The following is a 19,039-nucleotide window of genomic DNA, read 5'->3' as shown; positions in this document are numbered from 1 at the left end:
AGTAATAACAATAAATTATACATAATTACATGCAAATATTCGTTAATTTAATTAATATTACTTAGTACTTAAATGTATAATTACACTGTAACAAGGACACCGAAAAAGTGTAACCAATAATTCTAGTTTAGAATAGTAAATATTTGTAATTACATATTTAAAATATATTGAGGCACTGACATAATTGTAATAAATCATTTCAAGATAGAGAAATGTTTGGCCAACAAATATACATGAGGGTGTACGTAGAATGTAGAAAGTGCTCATGAAACAGGGAAAATGAAAAGGAAAAAAGAAGTCAATCTATGATGCAACACAAGAATAATTAAATAAGTTAATAATTAGGAGAAAAAAATTTTAGTTAGTAAATATTAAATAGCTAATTATATATTTTAAAGTAAAACTGTTTTAATATTAAGTAAACACTTTAATATATTATTTCAATATTTCACAAATAAATTATTTTTGTATATGCATGCTGGAAAGTATTTGAGGCACTGACATAATTGTAATAAATCATTTCAAGATAGAGAAATGTTTGGCCAACAAATATACATGAGGGTGTAAATAATGTTCATGAAACAAGGAAAATGAAAAGGAAAAAAGAAGTCAATCTATGATGCAACACAAGAATAATTCGAGGGGGAAGGAGTGATGGTTGTGACAGAGGAAGTGATGGTGTCATTGACAGGCGCTGAAGTACCTGTATCATAACGGATTCTGTGGAAGAACACACAAAGATTGTGTTTGAGAAGAGAGGAGAAGCTTCAGCGGCGCTGAGCAGACTTTACAAGACGTAAGTAGAGAAACGTCTGTCGCTTCATGCCTTGATGTTTCTGTGGCTGGAATATGGAGAAGTTCAGAATTGTCTTCATCCACAGATGTCCATCTCCGACAGTCCTGCGTCCTCCATCTGTATGTTTGCTCTCCATCATCAGTCCTCCAGCTCTCCGGCTGGCCCCCTGAACCCCGACTCCAGCAACATGAGTGCTCAGATGCCTCCGCTGGACGCGGGTCTGTACGGCCAGCCCATGGCCTATCCCAAGACGCCAGACGGCCGGAGCATGGAGCAGATGATGGGCTTCATGCCGTACTCCTCCTGTCTGACCTCCAGCAGCACTGAACGAGCAGCGCAGCAGAATCAGCAGGTAAAGCAGAAGCTGTTTAAACCGGTTCCTGGAGACGTTTCTGCTATTGTGTACTTTCTGCAAGATGTTTCCGCCATTGCGATATATTGTGACTCTTATGACAAATTGATTGTGATGTCCCTGTAAGTCCCTTTAGATAATAAAATCAGATAAATGAATAAATGTAAACGTAAATTATTATTATTTTTTTGGGCCAAATCTCCAAAATGCACACGTTGACATTTCATTTGTGCCTATTTAAACATGTTTATTGATTTATAAATTCATAAACTTTAATGTTTGTATAATGATGTTAATTTAGATGACAATAAATAAATACATGTATGTTGAATAGTAAATGGCTAAATAATTCTTTATATAATAATTTTTTTTACATTTTTATTTAACTTCTATTTCCTTTTTTCGTATATGTATATGTGTGTATATATATATATGTATGTGTGTGTGTGTATTAGTTAGTATTCAATGTCACTGAAATAATTAATACATTCCTCCAAGATTTGTCATGGGAAAGTGTTTGTTGTCCAAACAACTAAAATTCGAGGGAAACTAAGATGCATTTTAAATGTAATCTGATAAATGCATGAATGTAAAATTAAAGTCTTGAAACTTTTAAAATGAAATTCACCCTGGGAGAGAAAAATGACACGTTTCAGTTTTAGTTGATGATTGTTGTTGTTAATATTACTATTAAATATTTTTTAAGTGTGCCTTTTTTTTTTTTTGTTTTGGTTATTTTCAAGTTAAACTAAACAAAAATGAGATATTGCTGAAATAAGTTAGCATTTTTGTAATGTATTTCAGTAATTGAAATTTGTATTTTTTAGTTTCGGAGTACTAGTTGTGTGGATAGTTTGGTTTGTGTAATTTTCCAATGTATTACATTTCTTGGAAATCTCATGCTTTTTCTATTATAAATATACATTTCTAGCTTTTTACTGGACTTGTTTTTCTTGTCCGTTCTCGGTAACTCCACGAATCTTTGGGAAGGATTTTTCGCAGTTTCTTCTGCCGCCCCCGGCCTCCACCCTGCGGCTGATGGGACAGAAGCGTGGCCCGAGCAAAGACAGCGTGGAATACCGTCAGCGCAGAGAGCGCAACAACGTCGCGGTGAGGAAGAGTCGCGATAAAGCGCGCCGGCGCATCCAGCTGACCCAGCAGAGGGCGCTGCAGCTCCAGGACGAGAATCACAGACTGCAGCTGCACATCCAGCGCCTGTCGCACGAGGTGGATTCGCTCAGACACTATCTGTCACAGCGCCACCTACAGGCCAAAGAGCAGGACGCCGCCGGAGACGACAACTGCTGAGACTGAAGGTTCTGTTGATCCTGATCGAATCATTCTGGATTGGCTTTGTGATTTTCATATAGTTTCAGTCGATGGGATGGGTAAATATTATTTCTCAAAGTGAACATGGGAAATAATCCACTGTGAACTAAAACATATTTGAGTTAAATCTCAATTTAGATGAGCATGGAAGCCTATTTCCACCACTGAATAAAAATATGGAAATGGTAATTGCAACTATTTATATACGCAATTCTGACTTTTCTTTTTTGTTTTTCAGAATTGCAAGATTATATCCAATTCAGAGTTTATCTTGCAATTCGTACTACTTTTTTTTTTTTTTTTAGAAATTAGTTTATATATATCACTTTTTTATTTATTTTTTTTTTTTTTATTACTTTTTTCCCTCAGAATTGCACGTTTATCTCAATTCTGAGTTTATATATCGCAATTCTGACTTTTTTTTTAAATCAGAATTGTGAGGGGGAAAAAAAAGTCTGAATTGTGAGAAGTTGCAATTTTTTATTTTTTTTCTTGGTGGCAGAAATAATCTTGTGTAGATGACTAGTTGGAGCCATATAAATCCTCTAATTTGAGAAGGTAAACTACTCAAGTCATTCAGAAAAAATATCATTTGAGTTTTTCAGTTTTGATTTTAAATAAACTGTTACTTTTTTTTAAACTCGTGGTAATTTGTGATTTTCAGTAATTCTTTGGAAGTCAATTTTTATAGACGAACTAAAGAATAAATGTCTGTATATCTATATTTAAAACGGATCCTGTATAACGGAGAATGCATCTGATTATCTGAAGCAACAAACATGAATGAATTACACACACATACTGTGTATCAAAAATAGAATTAATTTGCCAAAAGACATTGGAATGAATTTTATAAAATTAGAGCAACATATAAAACACATCATTTATGCAAAAATGTATTTGTAATTTTAAATAATTTAATAATTTCTTTGAGCAAATTATATTTTTATATTTATTATTTTAGTCCCAGTATTTTGTTGCTTCAGATATTAATTTGTTGTTTTACTTTTTAACATTTTGCTGAGAAGCCATACAGTAGATATGTTTGTCAAATATTATATTTTAGTTCATTTTAAACTTTATTTGTTTTTCTAACTTCTCTTCTTGTCTAGACATCACAGCTGAGCCGTAAAATCTACCTTCAGTTTAGTTTGCTCTCTTTGACCGTGTGGTTCTATTGTGTAAAAAAAGATATTTTAATTTTACTTTAAAGCACATCATTCAGAAATCTTTTAAACCAACATACAAAACCACTGCTAAATAAAACGGATTTGTGCAATTGAGCTTTTGAACCTTTGACCCAAGATCTTCCAGTTACTGAAATAAAGACCCTGTGACAACTAGCCCCGAGTGATAACTAGCACTTGCATGATTTCAAAACTAATATACAGTCTGATTTTTCTGTTTCTACAAACTATCCAAGGAAATATCTATCAGAATGCGAATGAATGACTTTATGCAGTCCTCAAATCATACTAAATCAAACAATCGTGGTGATTTACCTCCACTGAAATAGTTAATGTGATTTATTGGGGTTAATTCGGGTGATCTGCATTGATTGTTGCTTGCACAACACAATAGCAGAATGTCATCTTTCCTCTCTTCAAACGGACACGATGACTCGGGCGTTTGCGTGGAAGAGCTCAGGCCGGGTGGCAGTGGGACGGGTGAGATTTCAACACCATTGTGGGGCGGTGATAGTGATAGCATCATTGCACAGGGCCGTTCGGTCTTCCTGTGGCGTCCACTGCAGGCAGAGGACACGGCTTTATCTCGCCTGCTGGCTGAGTTATCTAGTTAGGGCTGCAGCTGATAACACTGAACCTGCGCTACACGTCCACTAGAGCAAACCCTGACGTTCATTAATTCACACAACTGTTGATGTTTGTGTGTTGTAACTGGATTCCGTGTGGCGGTGGGGAAATGTGCGGTCCCAGACCTGAAATCTGGCCACAGGGTTAGGAAAGAGTGTGTTTCAACTGAGGCTCTGTTACTCAACACGGCACAAGAGAACAGATCCACACACTCAACACCTGATCGCCCTGAACCATCGTCAGATGGAATATCAAAAAGAGTTGGATTTGAAATTAAAATATATTAATATTTACTTGTAGGCCTAAAGTTTTATTTTAAATTCACGTATAACTTTTAACAAAATAAAATAGTGATATATAATTGTATACATAGTAATAAAAAGCATACAATTAAGTTTTTTTTGTTTTTAAGTAACTTATAAAACAATATATAATATATAACAAACAAAATACATATGGTGCCAGATATAAAATATAATTGAATATAATACAATTATATATTATAATTGTACATGTTGTATTTTAAATTAATATATAACTTTTTATTATATGCGTGTATACACACACACACACACACACACATGTCTCTCTCAAATTTCAAAATATATATTATAATATATTGCAAAGTTTACCTTTACAACATAATAGTTAGAATATTTGTGCTTCATAAAATAAATGAATTTATGCATTCCTGTGTGTATTTTAGATGACCTATTATGATTCAGCATGCATCCAGAGCACAGTGTGAGAAACTGTATCCCACAATGCAATGCCCTTGACTTGACACTATTTTTACACAAAACTGGATTTGTACAGGAGTTCCTTCTAGTATACTTTACTTTTTTGACAAACTTTATAGCTCATCCATGCATTTCATCATGCATACAGAAAATTCACATACTATGCAGATTTCATACTGCATCCATCCATACTCTACTCTTATAATGCACTATTTTTAATAGTAAGCAATATATAGTGTATAGTCTGTACTGCATACAATATAGTGATACTACAGTGCATAGTATGCAGTACAGTAAATCATTTGTATGTGATAACTGGCTCCCTCGTGTGGCTGTGCTGAAGTCTTTGTATAATGTTTCCGATGCTGTCCGAAAGTTCCCGATTGGTTCCGAAACTCGCCGCCAGTTTTTCCGCCCTGTCCGCGTCTCGGAGCCGGGGATCTGCTTCCGTCCATGGCCTTCATCTCTGGAGCAGCGGCATCCAGGCTTTATTTACCATCATTTAACGCGTTTGTTTGGTGTCCCGCGGGGCGAATAAAGCGCGTCAGATCAGCTGCAGTGTTTCTGCGGAGAGACGAACGAGTCCAGAACCACATCAGAACCACATCAGACCAGCGCAGACCAGCAGCATCTTCAGTGTGGATGTGCTGGAGCTCAGCTGATGCGGTCAGAGGCTCATCTGCAGTAGCAGGTAAAGACAAAGATTCAGGTTTTAGAAATAGTCATTTTAATATCAGGACTTATGAATGAAGACCCGCTCATTTACATAATCATATTCGTGCTTATATTCTTTGGTTTTCATAATTCTTTTCGTCTCTCTATAATTCCACTTACATGACACTCGCATTCCTCCAATTCATTCCTTCATTTCACTCCTCTTTACTCTTTCATCTTTATTCTTTAATTTCGCTCTTTCATGTGATTCTTTCATCTGAAGTTGAAATCTCTCTTACTGTCTTGCTATGTCTCTCTCTTACTATATGTAGTTAGAGATTTGTCATATCTATCTCTCTGTTGTTATATTCTATCTATCTGCCTGCCTATCTGTTATATAGACATATGATATATGTTATATCTCTATAGCTATCATATATATATATATATATATATATATTGTTTGTTATTTATCATATCTATGTCTACTTTATCTATCTACAGGTGCGTCTCAATAAATTAGAATATGGTGAAAAAGTTCCTTTTTTCTTGTAACTTATTTCAAAAAGTTAAACTTTCATATATTTTAGATTCATTGCATGTAAAGTAAAACATTTCAAAAGTGTTTTTGTTTTATTTTGATGATTAGAGCTTACAGCTCATGAAAGTCAAAAATCAGTATCTCAAAATATTAGAATATTTACATTTGAGTTTCAATTAATGACCATCTCTACAGTATAAATTCTGGGTATCTCTTGTTCTTTGAAACCACAATAATGTAGAAGACTGCTGACTTGGCAAAGATCCAGAAGATGATTACTGACGCCCTCCACAAAGAGGGTAAGTCACAGAGGGTCATTACTGAAAGATGTGGCTGTTCACAGAGTGCTGTATCAAAGCATATTAAATGCAAAGTTGACTGGAAGGAAGAATTTGGGAAAAGGTGCACAAGCAACAGGGATGACGGCAAGCTTGAGAATACTGTCAAGCAAAGCTGATTCAAACACTTGTGAGAGCTTCACGAGGAGTGGACTGAAGCTGGAGTCAGTGCATCAAGAGTCTCCACGCTCAGACGTCTTCAGGAAAAGGGCTACCAAGCCACTTCTGAACCAGAGACAACATCAGAAGCGTCTTACCTGGGCTGTGGAGAAAAAGAACTGGACTGATGCTCAGTGCTCCAAAGTCCTCTTTTCAGATGAAAGTAAATTTAGCATTTCATTTGGAAATCAAGGTCTGGAGTCTGGAGGAAGAGTGGAGAGGCACAGAATCCATGTTGCTTGAAGTCCAGTGTGAAGTTTCCACAGTCAGTGATGATTTGGGCTGCCATGTCATCTGCTGGTGTTGGTCCACTGTGTTTTCTGAAGTCCACAGTCAATGCAGCCATCTACCAGGAAATTTTAGAGCACTTCATGCTTCCTTCTGCTGACAAGCTTTATGGAGATGCTGATTTCATTTTCCAGCAGGACTTGTCACCTGCCCACACTGCCAAAGCTACCAAAAGCTGGTTCAATGACCATGGTGTTACTGTGCTTGATTGGCCAGCAAACTCACCTGACCTGACCTTGTCAAGAGGAAGATGAGAGACACCAGACCCAACAATGCAGATGACCTGAAGGCCGCTATCAAAGCATCCTGGGCTTCCATTACACCTGAGCAGTGCCACAGGCTGATTGCCTCCATGCCACGCCGAACTGAGGCAGTAATTCATGCAAAAGTACGCCCAACCAAGTATTGAGTGCATAGAAATTAACATACTTTTCAGAAGCCTGACATTTCTGTTTAAAATATCCTTTTTTTTATTGATCTTATGTAATATTCTAATTTTCTGAGACACTGAATTTTGGGTTTTCATTCTCTGTGAGCCATAATCATCAAAATTTCAAGAAATAAAGGCTTGAAATATTTCACTTTATGTAATGAATCTATATAATATATGGGTTTCACTTTCTGAAATGAGTGACACAAAATATTTACTTTTTTCATGATATTCAAATTTTTTTAGATGTCTGTCTATCTATCTAGATGTAGTCTTCTGCAGGTTATTTCTGCTTGTCTTTCTCAGGGTGAGCAGAGGAAGAGAGAGAGGGAGAGACACAGACAGCCGTCTATCTTTCTCTCTCTCTCTCTTCACCTGCGTCTGCAGCAGCAGCGTCTCTGTAAGGCTCTGGTCTGTGTGGCGCAGCTTCTGTCCAAACCATGACGTCACCCCCGTCCCCACTGGCCTCCCCGTCCCCGTGTCCTCCTCCCTCGCTCCCGTCCTCCCCCACGCTCTCCTCTCCCGCCCCGTCCTCGCTCCCATTGCCACCCTCGCTGCCGCCCACCGGAGAGGTCATGATTCTGGCTCTGGGCCGTAAGAAGCAGCGGCTCCTCATCGCTCTCTCCATTCTGCCCAACCTCTTCCTGGCATTCCTGCTGTCCTCTGACCCGCTCCTGACCCTGGCCCCGCCCTTCTGCTGTCGTCTCCCGAGACCCTCGCCCACTCCTCAGGTGACCAGCGCCTCTGTGAGGACCGAGAAAGGAGACGGAGATCTGGCCCAGTGCAAGCTCATGCTCGTCAACGGCACGCAGTCGTGTGTGAAGGACTGTGATGCTGGATACGAATACAACGTCACTGAAGGACTGACCAATAATATCGTCACAGAGGTGGGCCGACACATTTGAACTAATAAGTACACTATATTGCCAAAAGTATTGGGACAATCCCTTCTAATGAACAGGCTTGACTACTTTAGTAATTTCCATCCAAATTTGGGACGTTTTTGGTCCTTTTTGGAGGATGATGGCCTCTGATCACTGCAAAAAATTTTATTATAATTTTAATTTCATTACATCTAATTTAGCCTAATTGAATTTGTTCTTGGAATTTTAACTTCATTTTATTGGTGTTTTATTTAATTTTAGTTTGTTTTAGTCATTTGTTGTGTGTTTGTTAATTTTTTTTTGTTCCTTAGCTTTTACTTTTATATATATTTTTTTTGTTTCTGCTTTAGTAATTTTAGTAAAATAAACGTATATAATATATATTACTTTTTTTTTATTTTTTATTTTAGTTGATAACACTATGGATTTGACTTGTGTGTGAACTAAATCTATAAGATGTCTTAAACCAGAAAAATGGGGTTATTCAGGGACTGCTAGAGAAAAATGCAATAATCATACAATATTTGTCCTTTATTATATCAGGAAAACTGAATTATGAATGTCACAGCATATTCCATTTACTCCTGCTGTCACCGTATTTTAAGCAAGTAATTTGCCAAAAAAGCTCAATGATATAACATAATCACAGCCAATCAGCAGCTTTTTGATGTTAAATGTATATTTGTATGTGGAGTGTGATTTTGCACCAGTGAGGTTTCAGTGCGATGCTGCAGAAATACAAAGAGACCGTCAGAATGTCTTAGTATTTTTAATGATGGTCATTTTTACATATATTTCTGTATAGGTTCTATGTATTTCTACATATCTGTCTACGTATAGTTATTTCAGTTTTAGTATTTTTAGTTCTTCAAAGCAACATTTCTAAATTTCTAAGTGTTTAAACTAATATTTAATTTTAGATTTATTTCAGTTTTGAATTAACTTGTATATTTCTATAGCTTTGCTATTTATTTCAGTTTTAGATTTAGTAATCATACCCCCGGCTTAAGTCTAGTCCTAGAGCGGTTTCAACTGAAATAAACTTGCACGGATTGATCTTAAAATATATATCGGTGCCTTTGTTTGGTCTCAACATGCACCCAATAATGTTTTTTTCTGAACGTGTTTATAACAATTACTTAATGTCCTAATTGATCTATGGCCTAATCCTGGCTTAGTCTAGTCTAGAAATGTATTTCATTTAAGCAATGTTTTTAATGTACAGGAAGTCTTTTAAAATCACCAATTGTGTTTGCATGCCACTGCTACCAAACAACATCTGACTTCCTGTCTGTTGTGTCCTGACTTCCTGTTGTCCCCAGTGGGATCTGGTGTGTTCGCGGTACTGGCTGGTTCCAGTGGAGGAGGTGTGCTTCATTCTGGGGACGCTGACAGGCTGTCTGGGTTTGGGCTACACGGCTGACCGGTGAGTGACCGTCTCTTGGGTTTGTTGTTTGTTCGGTCCTTCCAGTGTTTATTGGTTTGTTGTGTGTGTTCAGGCTGGGCAGGCAGAAGTCTCTGCTGGTGTCTCTGATGCTGGCGGTGGTGTTTGGGGTGCTGGTGTGTGTGTCGCCCTCACCGCCCGTCTTCATCACCATGCGCTTCTGTTTGGCCGCGGCGAGCGCCGGAGTCTTCCTCACGCTGTACGTCACACGTAAGTCAAACACACACAAACTCAAGTGATAAACATCAGAGCCTTGAGCAGCTTGTTTGTCGTTACGCCGCAAGAAATGATCTCACTCAGCATTTTTGTTGACAGTACAAATATCTAAACATTCTGCACCTCCATATCTACTATTTCTGATTAGAATGTTAGAGTATTAGTAGACTAGTAGGGTTAGGGTTAGAGTATTAGTAGACTAGTAGGGTTAGGGTTAGAGTATTAGTAGACTAGTAGGGTTAGGGTTAGAGTATTAGTAGACTAGTAGGGTTAGGGTTAGAGTATTAGTAGACTAGTAGGGTTAGGGTTAGAGTATTAGTAGACTAGTAGGGTTAGGGTTAGAACAAGTTGAGATGTGCTTGCAAAGTTACTTATAGTCAGGATTTTTCTTTGCGAGACCATCATATTAAAGACTTCATTTACTTGAGATGCAAAGTCTTATTTTCTTGGAAAAAAAAAAATCATTATGAAGTAAAAATAATATTAATGATAAAAAACATCTGCCACGGAATAAGAAAAATATACTTAATTCAAAGGGAAACAAGTTTATTTTTCTAACACATTGGCAAGTACTTTTCTCACTTTAAGCATGAAGTCAATTAAAAGTCTGTCATCGTTTACCCTCAACTTTCAAACCCGTATAAGTTTCTTTCTTCAACAAAAAAGAGGTATTTTAAAGAATGCTGATAACCAAACCGTTGAGGGTAGCCATTGAATTCCATGGTATAGAAAAAATGATTATGTGAGTTATCAGCACATATTATTTGGTTTATCAGCATTTCATGCACTGGTCAGTTTTGAGATTTTGGGCTTTTTGGCATTTCATAAGGTGTTGTTTCATACAAACATACAAATACACATTTAAGTGTTCATTTTATTACATTTATCCGTTGCATTTGTAGATTTAAACTACAATACAAAATACATATCTTTAAAAGCTGTGAGATTTTTACACTTTAATACACCATAAACCAAACTTTAGTTTTATTTCTATCTATATTTTAAGTTTTAGAGGGGTTTGTTTATCTATCATTTGCTTGAACTTATATTTTATTCCTAAACTTAATTTTTTTTTCTTCTGTCTGCTGAAAGTATTTTCTGATTTTATGGAGTGATTTAAAAATAAAAAAAAAAAAATAAAAAAATAAATCCAGAATCCTCTCTTTAAAACCTTTAGCTCTAATATGTCAAAAACTGACTTTGAAATCTATGCAAAATAGTGTATTTACTTTATATAATCCTTAATTTGCTACAATCCTATGTTTCAGAAAATAGTTTGCATTTCTTAATGTAATCATGCAATCAATAATGTAAGTATATCTATGAGTTATATTTAGTCTTGGCTTAATTTTGATAACTTTTTTCAAACTTTGCTACTTAAGTTAATGTACCTTGATTTAAAAATGTTTAGATAACTGTACTGGAAAACAACCCAAAAATACTGAGGAAGATGATCATATATTGCAGTGTAGTTGATATTTTAAGCATCCACAGAATCCTTTGACCGTGTATCTAGAACCACAGAAGTACACACATCACTGTCCTCAAGCATCAGTGACCTCTGAAGCTGTTTGGCTGCAGGTCTGGAACTGTGTGACCCGTCGCTGCGGCTGCTGGTGACGATGATGTCCGGTCTGACTGTGTTTGCGGGCGAGCTCCTGCTGCTGGCCGTGGCCCTCGGCTGCGGCTCCTGGAGGGGCCTGTTAGGAACCGGAGCAGCTCCTCTGTCCTTGTTCCTGTGCTACGGGTAAGTCCGTGATGAATGACATCTATTGATCATGTGGTTTTTGGTTTGTACTTGATACGTCCCTATTAGTGGTGAACCTGTTAGAAACTTTGAGGCAGATGGTCAAGTCAAAGCAGCTTTAGCATGGAAATACAAATAAAAAATTAAATTGACCCTTTATAAACCAATATTTTATTTATATATATATATATATTAGTATATCTGGGTTATTAGTTACTGGAAAAAAATAACTAAACGTTAACTGAAAAATATGGCTGCCAAGGCACAATTTCTCATTTGAAAATAACTAAAACCGAAATAAGTTAATAAAAACAAATAAAAAATATTATTACATTAATAATTATATTACATTATTAGTATAATAGAAAATATTATAATAAAAAATCAATTACATTAAAAAATTTAATTAAAATTAAAAATACGAATTAATACTATAATATGCTAAAATAATAAATACTACAATAATAATATAATCAGTATAAAATGTAATAAAAAAATATTTCTACATTTATGCATTTGGCCGATGTTTTTATGCAAAGTGACTTAAACGGCATTCAGGGTTTTTACTCAACAGATGCGTTGTCATGCTTACTGTTAGAGGTACATGAATTGACAAAATAATATTCAGATCATCACAGAAATCCAAACCAAAAGTTTGCAAGTGATAAACACTTGATGTTAGAGAGTTATAATGTAAGAACGTAAGAAAGCACTGACCTGATAATGGAAGTGACCTTTCTGTGACCCGAAACCAGTTCTGAGCTGCTTTCTGAAAAACACATTTGCAGGTGATTCATTTGATGCCTAATGTTACGTAAACACGGTTTCCTGTAGGCCAGGCCTTCAGTGCTGTGGATAATATCTCTTGTGTTATTAAACACTGTAGCAGCTGGGAACAGGAGGCTTTTCAACACTTCATCAGCCTAAATGCAAAGCGACTGCTTCTTCAGCATCATTCAGAAATATTGATCTGAAATCCCTGTGAAGCTTCAGAGCTTTGAGTGCAGCCAGCGCACATCAGCGCTCGTTAGTAATGATGAATCATCTTCGTTTCTGTGACTACCAGACGCTGTCGCTTCTCCCAGTTGTGCTCTTTGTTGAGCAGATTATCCTGTTAATGCATGAAGCTGCTCTTTTAGCTGGCATTTAACGATGCGTTTGTTTGTCTTCAGGATCCCGGGAGTGTTTCCTGAATCGCCGCGCTGGCTTCTGCTCTCCGAGAGAACAGGAGACATGAATTCCTTCAGTGAACGGAGCGAGCGGCAGAGAGATGATGACAGCTTCTCGGGTCAGTTTAAAAATATCTTGCTCTTGTTGAAGCAGGAAAATGTTTCCAGATTCGTTCTGGAAGGCAAACACGGGTTTCGCTGGAGGTTTTCTTCTAATATTAGTTCAGTTCTCAAGGAACAAACTGTGCATTCTTGTCTGATGTAGAGTTGGACACGGAGGTGTCCTCGTCTCCTGGACGTCCTCGTCTGTCTTTCCCAGAACTGCTGCACAGCAGAAACATCTGGAAAAACCTGTGTGTGCTGGGATTCACTTCGTAAGTTTTGGATGTTAGAGTCGGTACCCAAGTGTTGGATGTTGCTCTTGCAAAATAACATCAAAATAGCAGAAATTATTTATTTTTAATTGAATGTCATATTTGAGAAATATGGAGGATCCAACTGGCAGAAATTAATAATAATAATAATAAAATAATGGAATAAATGACTTGCTAAAACAATTTTTTTTTTTTAAATATCATTTATTCCTGAATTTTTATTTTCCCCTTTCACTGATTGTTTTCTTTACATTTTTTAATATATATTTATTTTTAATTGTATATTTATTTATGCATTAATTTATTAATGTATGCATATGTTTATTTATTCCCACAATCATGTTTTACTTTATTTAAATATTGCCAGATTTATTTATTTCAACATTTACATTTATTCTAGTGCTGTCACATGATTTGTCAAATTTATTTATTGTGTACTGTGTATATTTGTGTGTATGTGTATATATTATATGTATGTATATATAAATACACACCCATGCATGTATATATTTAAGAAAAATGTTATGTTTATTAAATATATTTATATATGATATAATTTATGTGAGTTTAAATACATGTATGCAAGTGCATGTAAATATTTTCTAAATATATGCTCTATATATATATATATATATATATATATATATATATATATATATATATATATATATATATATATATACACACACACACACACTAATTTATTCCTATATTTCTGTCTTGTTTGATAATTAGGTGTCTGGTCTTGCATAGCATTGGTTTATGGTATGGTGAAGTGTATTCTCGGTGACTCTTGTCTTGTGTTCAGGTTCATCTCTCATGGCATCAGTCACTGCTACAGCTCCTTCAGAGGTGACGTCAGAGGATTCACCCCCAGCTTCTATTGGACGTACCTGCTGTCTGTCTGTGCAGGGGGCGGGGCCTGGCTGTTGCTCTGGGCAACGGTGGACAGGTTTGGTCGTCGTGGAATTCTTCTTCTAGCCATGACCTTGACCGGACTGGCCTCCCTAATCCTGCTCGGACTCATGGACTGTAAGTGTTTTTTGCTCAGGATTTTTTGGTGATATTTTACCCTAAAATCAAAACAAAGTAGTAAGGTGTGATGTAGTGCTATCACTTTTCACCTTAAATTCTCATTACTTTAATGGATAAAATAAACATAAATCCAATTTATCAGTTATACATTTATAAAAATCATCCAGGACACATTTTTTTTAATTTATCTTTTTTAATAATTAACTGCATACATTTAAAACACATACCACTATCCCATAGTAGGAATACATAAAATATGTGCAATTCTATTTAACAGTTTAAATATATTTTTACATTTCCATCAGTTAGTATTTGCTGTGGAAAAATGTTCTTAAATGCATTTATTATTAACAATTAATTGTAGAAAATAATTTCACAATGCAAACAAAGTCTAAAAATGGACTCTTTTATGCACTAATTTAATTTTTTTGAAAGTGGAATATGATCTGGATATCTTCTTCGCAGGTTTTGCAAGATTTGTGCATTCTTTTAGCAAACGCTTAAAATGAGGAACAAAATAAAGCATCAAATCATATAACATAGCATAAGGATGCAATAACAGCATAAGTGCTTGCAATACAAGTTTCAAACATTATCCAGGTCATTCTTTCAGGCATTTTGCTTTCTAAATTCTAACACTTAGATGAATGTGTCCCTGCAGATCTGAGCGAGTCAGCCATGACTGTGTTCTCTATAATGGGCCTGTTCTCGTCCCAAGCGGCCGCCTCCCTCTCCATTCTGTTCACCGCTGAAGTCATGCCCACCGTCATCAGGTAAACACACGCTCCCACGGGGCTGGTTACTAGCGCACCGTCAGAACCTCACGGTTATTTTAGTTCCTGAAGCAGCAGAATGCATGTAATGTATGGACAATGAGAGAGTCAAGAAAGCAGCATGATCCCAGCTGGACTCCAGAGAGCCGGTTAGGGATGTAATTTATGCATCTCTTCTGTGTCCTTCTGGCTTCCCGCCAAGAGTATTTCTCCTGGGATGAAACGGAGGGAAGAGTTTGCACCAGTTGTTCACTTATTAAGAGTTTTACTGTAGCCGACAGAGCATGACGCTAACAAACAGCAAGGTCATGGGTTTGATTCCTAGAGAATGTATGAAGTAATAAACTAAATCCTGAATGCACTAGATAAAGCGTTTACCAGATGCATAAATATAATGCCTGTAATGTTAATGCTGTCAATGTTATAATATTTAATTGGTAATACTTGAGGGACCAATTCTCACTATTATGTAGTTGCTTATTAGCATGCATATTGGCTGTTTATTAGTACTTATAAAGCACATATTAATGCCTTATTCTTTAATATTTTAGGTCCCTTAATCCTACTCCATACCCAAACTTAACAACTACTTTACTATTAATAAGCAGCAAATTAGGAGTTTATTTAGGCAGACGTTGTAGAGAATAGTTAGTTAATAGTGAGAATTGGTCCCCAAACCTAAGTGTGACCGTGTAATTATAATGCTTAATTGTAATGTTGGGAGATGCCACTCATTGTCATTGGAAATGTCCTACTTCTGAAGTTGTAATTATGAGTTTGTCATGTTGAAGTGCTTTGTTGTTGGAACAAAATAATAATCATGGAGGAAAACGGGTGCGTTTTTGCCTGTTTCTTGGAGAAATCTTATTAAAGCCAAAATGCACTGAAGATACTTAGTGAGTAGATTTTGAATAAAATGTAGCATCCCATCTGTTGACAACCATGTAAATATTGGAATTTCGGTCAAATAAATGTTGTTTTCACACTGTAAAATAAATACAATATTTGGTAACACTTTACTTAAAGCCTTTATGTATAATTCATTATAAAAGTAGTTTTAATGCATTAAATATGCCTTGTAACACATTATAATGCCCTGTACAATCTCATGAACAATTGTAACTTATCAATTTATTGTTACACTATGCATTTTAAACAAGACATGTATTACAATGCGCATTATGAATACTTATAATACATTATACCCTTTAATAAGACCTTTATGTATAATGCATTATAAAGGGTTAAGTAAAGTGTTACCTAATATTCTTCAAATGGTTGTTTATGAAAATACATATACTGTAAGGGAACAAGAACGCAATGTAGATATGGGGGGAAAAAATGAATAAATGAATAAAACTTAACAATCTGTACAGCAATAGTTCTCTTCGCCGAAGTTTATGGCTTGCCAAACTCTGAAACTCAGGTATCAAGATTGAGTTTTCCCAACTTGAGAGACCATTAATGACCAATTTCCAACTTGGACACTAAAATTTACGATAACTCAAATATCACTCGAAGGCAACTTCAAAAGTTCCATCTTGCTTCCACTTTTCTTCAACCAGTAGTTGGGTATTATTTCCATTGAGACAGTAGATTCCATAGAAACACACCATGAAAGTGGTGGTTTTAATGTTCCATTCTTGTGTCCACAGAGGAAGTGGTGTGGGAGCGGTCATGGCTTTGGGTTGCGTGGGCCACCTCAGTTCTCCTCTCATGAATCTGCGTAATCATTACGGCTACTTTCTGCATCATGTGGTCTACTCGTCTCTGGCCCTGCTGGCGGTTCTCTCCATCCTGCTTCTCCCGGAGAGCAAACGCAAGCCCCTTCCACAGACGCTTGCGGATGGAGAACAGTACCGCCGTCCTCCGCTGGTGCGAAGACGAAGGGATAACGTTCCTCTTCTGGCTACACCCAACCCAGAGACCTAGCCTTCACTCTTCAACTGCAAATACTGAGGGACTGACCTCGGAGTCCTGTCCTAATAATCCTGTATTTGTAGTCATTCCCAACACGTGTCGGTGGAGTCGTGGCACATGGACTCCGTCATGAAGTGTGAGGGGTGAAGGGTACTGAAGCGTGTCCACAGAGTACACAAACGCTTGTCGGCACACAGTGGCATAAACAAGGGCATACACTTTTAATTAATCATTGTCTGACCCATGTAGCATTCGGTGACTTATTAGTAATATATTAGACCAATATGAGATAAGGGCTCAAAATGACAGGTCGTTTTGAAACATATTTGTCCCTTAAGAAAACAGGCTTAAGTTCTCACTCCAGATGGAAGAAGGATGGAATTGGTTCTTAGTACTTTAACTCATTAAAGAGAACGGCGTACCAAGAGGATCGCTGCAGGACTGATCGACGCATCGGGCGAGAAGCGCCGAGGATTATTTATGTGCACTCTGATTGGACTGAGGCATGATGCTAGAAACGCTTATTATTGTATGTTACATGTCACTCTTTGTTAAAGGAATATTATAGGAATGCAACTTAAGTTGTATGTGCAGAAGCTGGGACGTGTTGTCAGTTACTCCAGATTTTATGTTGACTCGTCCCTTATTTCTCTGTTACTTACCTTGAAGATCGAGGCTGAAGAGTATGACAGCAGAGGGAAGGAACGCACGGGTTCATTTGAATGTTGACAGTCAGGATTTATTTTGTGTCTGATGTCTTTCTCTATTTTTTCTTTGCTATTGCATTTTCAGTCTGATTACTGAAATAAGGAACATTGGAAACACGAGTTATGTAGCTTTCTCTTGTAAACGCCTCTGTGTTAGATTCTTTAAAATGCACTTAATAGTTCTGAATTGTTAGTAATAATCTTAATTATTATTATTATTAATACTACTTGAATAATAAAGGATGATAATAATAATAAATATGATGATCGCACAACACTTACTAAATAATGCTGTAATTATTAATAAGTCTTTAACCAAGTCTAATTACAAATAAAATCTGGTAAAATCACAGTGATTAGAAGTGAATATGTTCTTTGGAAGTCTAAAGCTGAATACATTGGTGTTGAATGCTCTGTTGTACCTCTGGTCCATCAGTATTTTGCTGGTTTGTGTATTTTTGGCTCTTCAGTTTTTGTAGGTGAGCTCATGAGACGAGGCCAGTGATTCACCGTAAAAACTCTCTGGACAGCAGCTCCTGATCTATAATGGTCAAAAGGTCAGTCTATGTTTGTCCTGCAGAGCTTCACTATAGCGGCCCCAAATGATATGATGATAATTGCCAGTGATTTTTCTTGTTATGAGCAGAAATTGGTTGAAATGTATGGGAACCCTAAATACGAATGCATTTCAGTATAACATTTGACAATATCAAATATAGTCTCTTAGAGACGGCAGAGACTAATTTAGCATCGTAGCTTTATTGAATTACCATTATGACGTCCTCTCTCGTCCTGTAAATCCTGTAGATCAATCGACTAATCGTCATGAGATTCTTGCCTGGAGAAGTCTCTGAGGGTTTGGTTGTAGATGTGATGAATGCATGCACAATGAAAACAATCTCACTTGTTGAACATTTGCACCTTGTTAACTTCTGACATTTGCTGCCTAGTTGTCTTCACTTGGCAGAACATCTTATTATAGTCCCTCTTCGTCATCACACTAGTGGAAACCATACTTGTCTGAGGGCAAACACTGAGTTACAATAATAGTCTTTATACAAACAATTATTCCCTAATTACTGATTTCAAATGTTTCTATAATCATCAAAATGACAATAGTAAAAGGTCAACGAGAGCTAGATCAGAATAAGAATGCCAACCGTGTTTTATTAGTTTAACCTCAAAGATAATTTACAGCATGACAGGGGCACATATGCAGCAGGACTGGGCAGGCAACCAAAAGTTTGACCCGACAGAAAGACGATACCTCAGTCTCGCTTGTCTTGTGATGGTGGACACATGCACAGGATATCACAGCAAGGCCGTCAC

General features: G+C 36.6%; 2 protein-coding genes across 3 annotated transcripts; both read left to right on the top strand.

The window, feature by feature from the left end:
- The first annotated feature begins 732 nt into the window (after positions 1–732).
- cebp1 (CCAAT/enhancer binding protein (C/EBP) 1) lies at positions 733–3,819 on the top strand. 2 transcript variants are annotated; one of them, XM_079406171.1, is made up of 3 exons: positions 733–796; positions 882–1,148; positions 2,139–3,819. In XM_079406171.1, the coding sequence occupies exons 2-3, from the start codon at positions 882–884 to the stop codon at positions 2,454–2,456; spliced, it is 585 nt and encodes a 194-aa protein (XP_079262297.1). In that variant the 5' UTR covers positions 733–796; the 3' UTR covers positions 2,457–3,819. The 2 variants fall into 2 exon arrangements, with proteins under 2 accessions (XP_079262297.1, XP_079262298.1); XM_079406172.1 differs by having other exon boundaries at positions 733–1,148; positions 2,139–3,813.
- A 4,047-nt stretch (positions 3,820–7,866) lies between these two features.
- On the top strand, positions 7,867–18,059 carry slc22a17 (solute carrier family 22 member 17). Its single transcript, XM_079406767.1, has 9 exons — positions 7,867–8,328; positions 9,648–9,751; positions 9,825–9,979; positions 11,567–11,732; positions 12,905–13,020; positions 13,167–13,275; positions 14,084–14,307; positions 14,972–15,083; positions 16,739–18,059. The coding sequence occupies exons 1-9, from the start codon at positions 7,882–7,884 to the stop codon at positions 17,013–17,015; spliced, it is 1,710 nt and encodes a 569-aa protein (XP_079262893.1). The 5' UTR covers positions 7,867–7,881; the 3' UTR covers positions 17,016–18,059.
- The last annotated feature ends 980 nt before the right edge of the window (positions 18,060–19,039 follow it).

Source organism: Barbus barbus, assembly GCF_936440315.1.
Source record: "Barbus barbus genome assembly, chromosome: 44".
NCBI lineage: Eukaryota > Metazoa > Chordata > Actinopteri > Cypriniformes > Cyprinidae > Barbus > Barbus barbus.
Note: the sequence above shows the minus strand (reverse complement) of the source record. Positions and strands in the feature narration are given on the sequence as shown.

What these genes read in the sequence shown, in the direction of transcription:
- cebp1 (XM_079406172.1), top strand. Translation starts at nt 831, where the DNA reads ATGTTTCTGTGGCTGGAATATGGAGAAGTTCAGAATTGTCTTCATCCA. An exon ending in CAGCGCAGCAGAATCAGCAG is followed by an intron (nt 1,149 to 2,138) that starts GTAAAGCAGAAG and finishes ATCTTTGGGAAG; the next exon opens with GATTTTTCGCAGTTTCTTCT.
- slc22a17 (XM_079406767.1), top strand. Translation starts at nt 7,882, where the DNA reads ATGACGTCACCCCCGTCCCCACTGGCCTCCCCGTCCCCGTGTCCTCCT. An exon ending in CCAATAATATCGTCACAGAG is followed by an intron (nt 8,329 to 9,647) that starts GTGGGCCGACAC and finishes TGTTGTCCCCAG; the next exon opens with TGGGATCTGGTGTGTTCGCG. An exon ending in CCTGCTCGGACTCATGGACT is followed by an intron (nt 14,308 to 14,971) that starts GTAAGTGTTTTT and finishes GTGTCCCTGCAG; the next exon opens with ATCTGAGCGAGTCAGCCATG.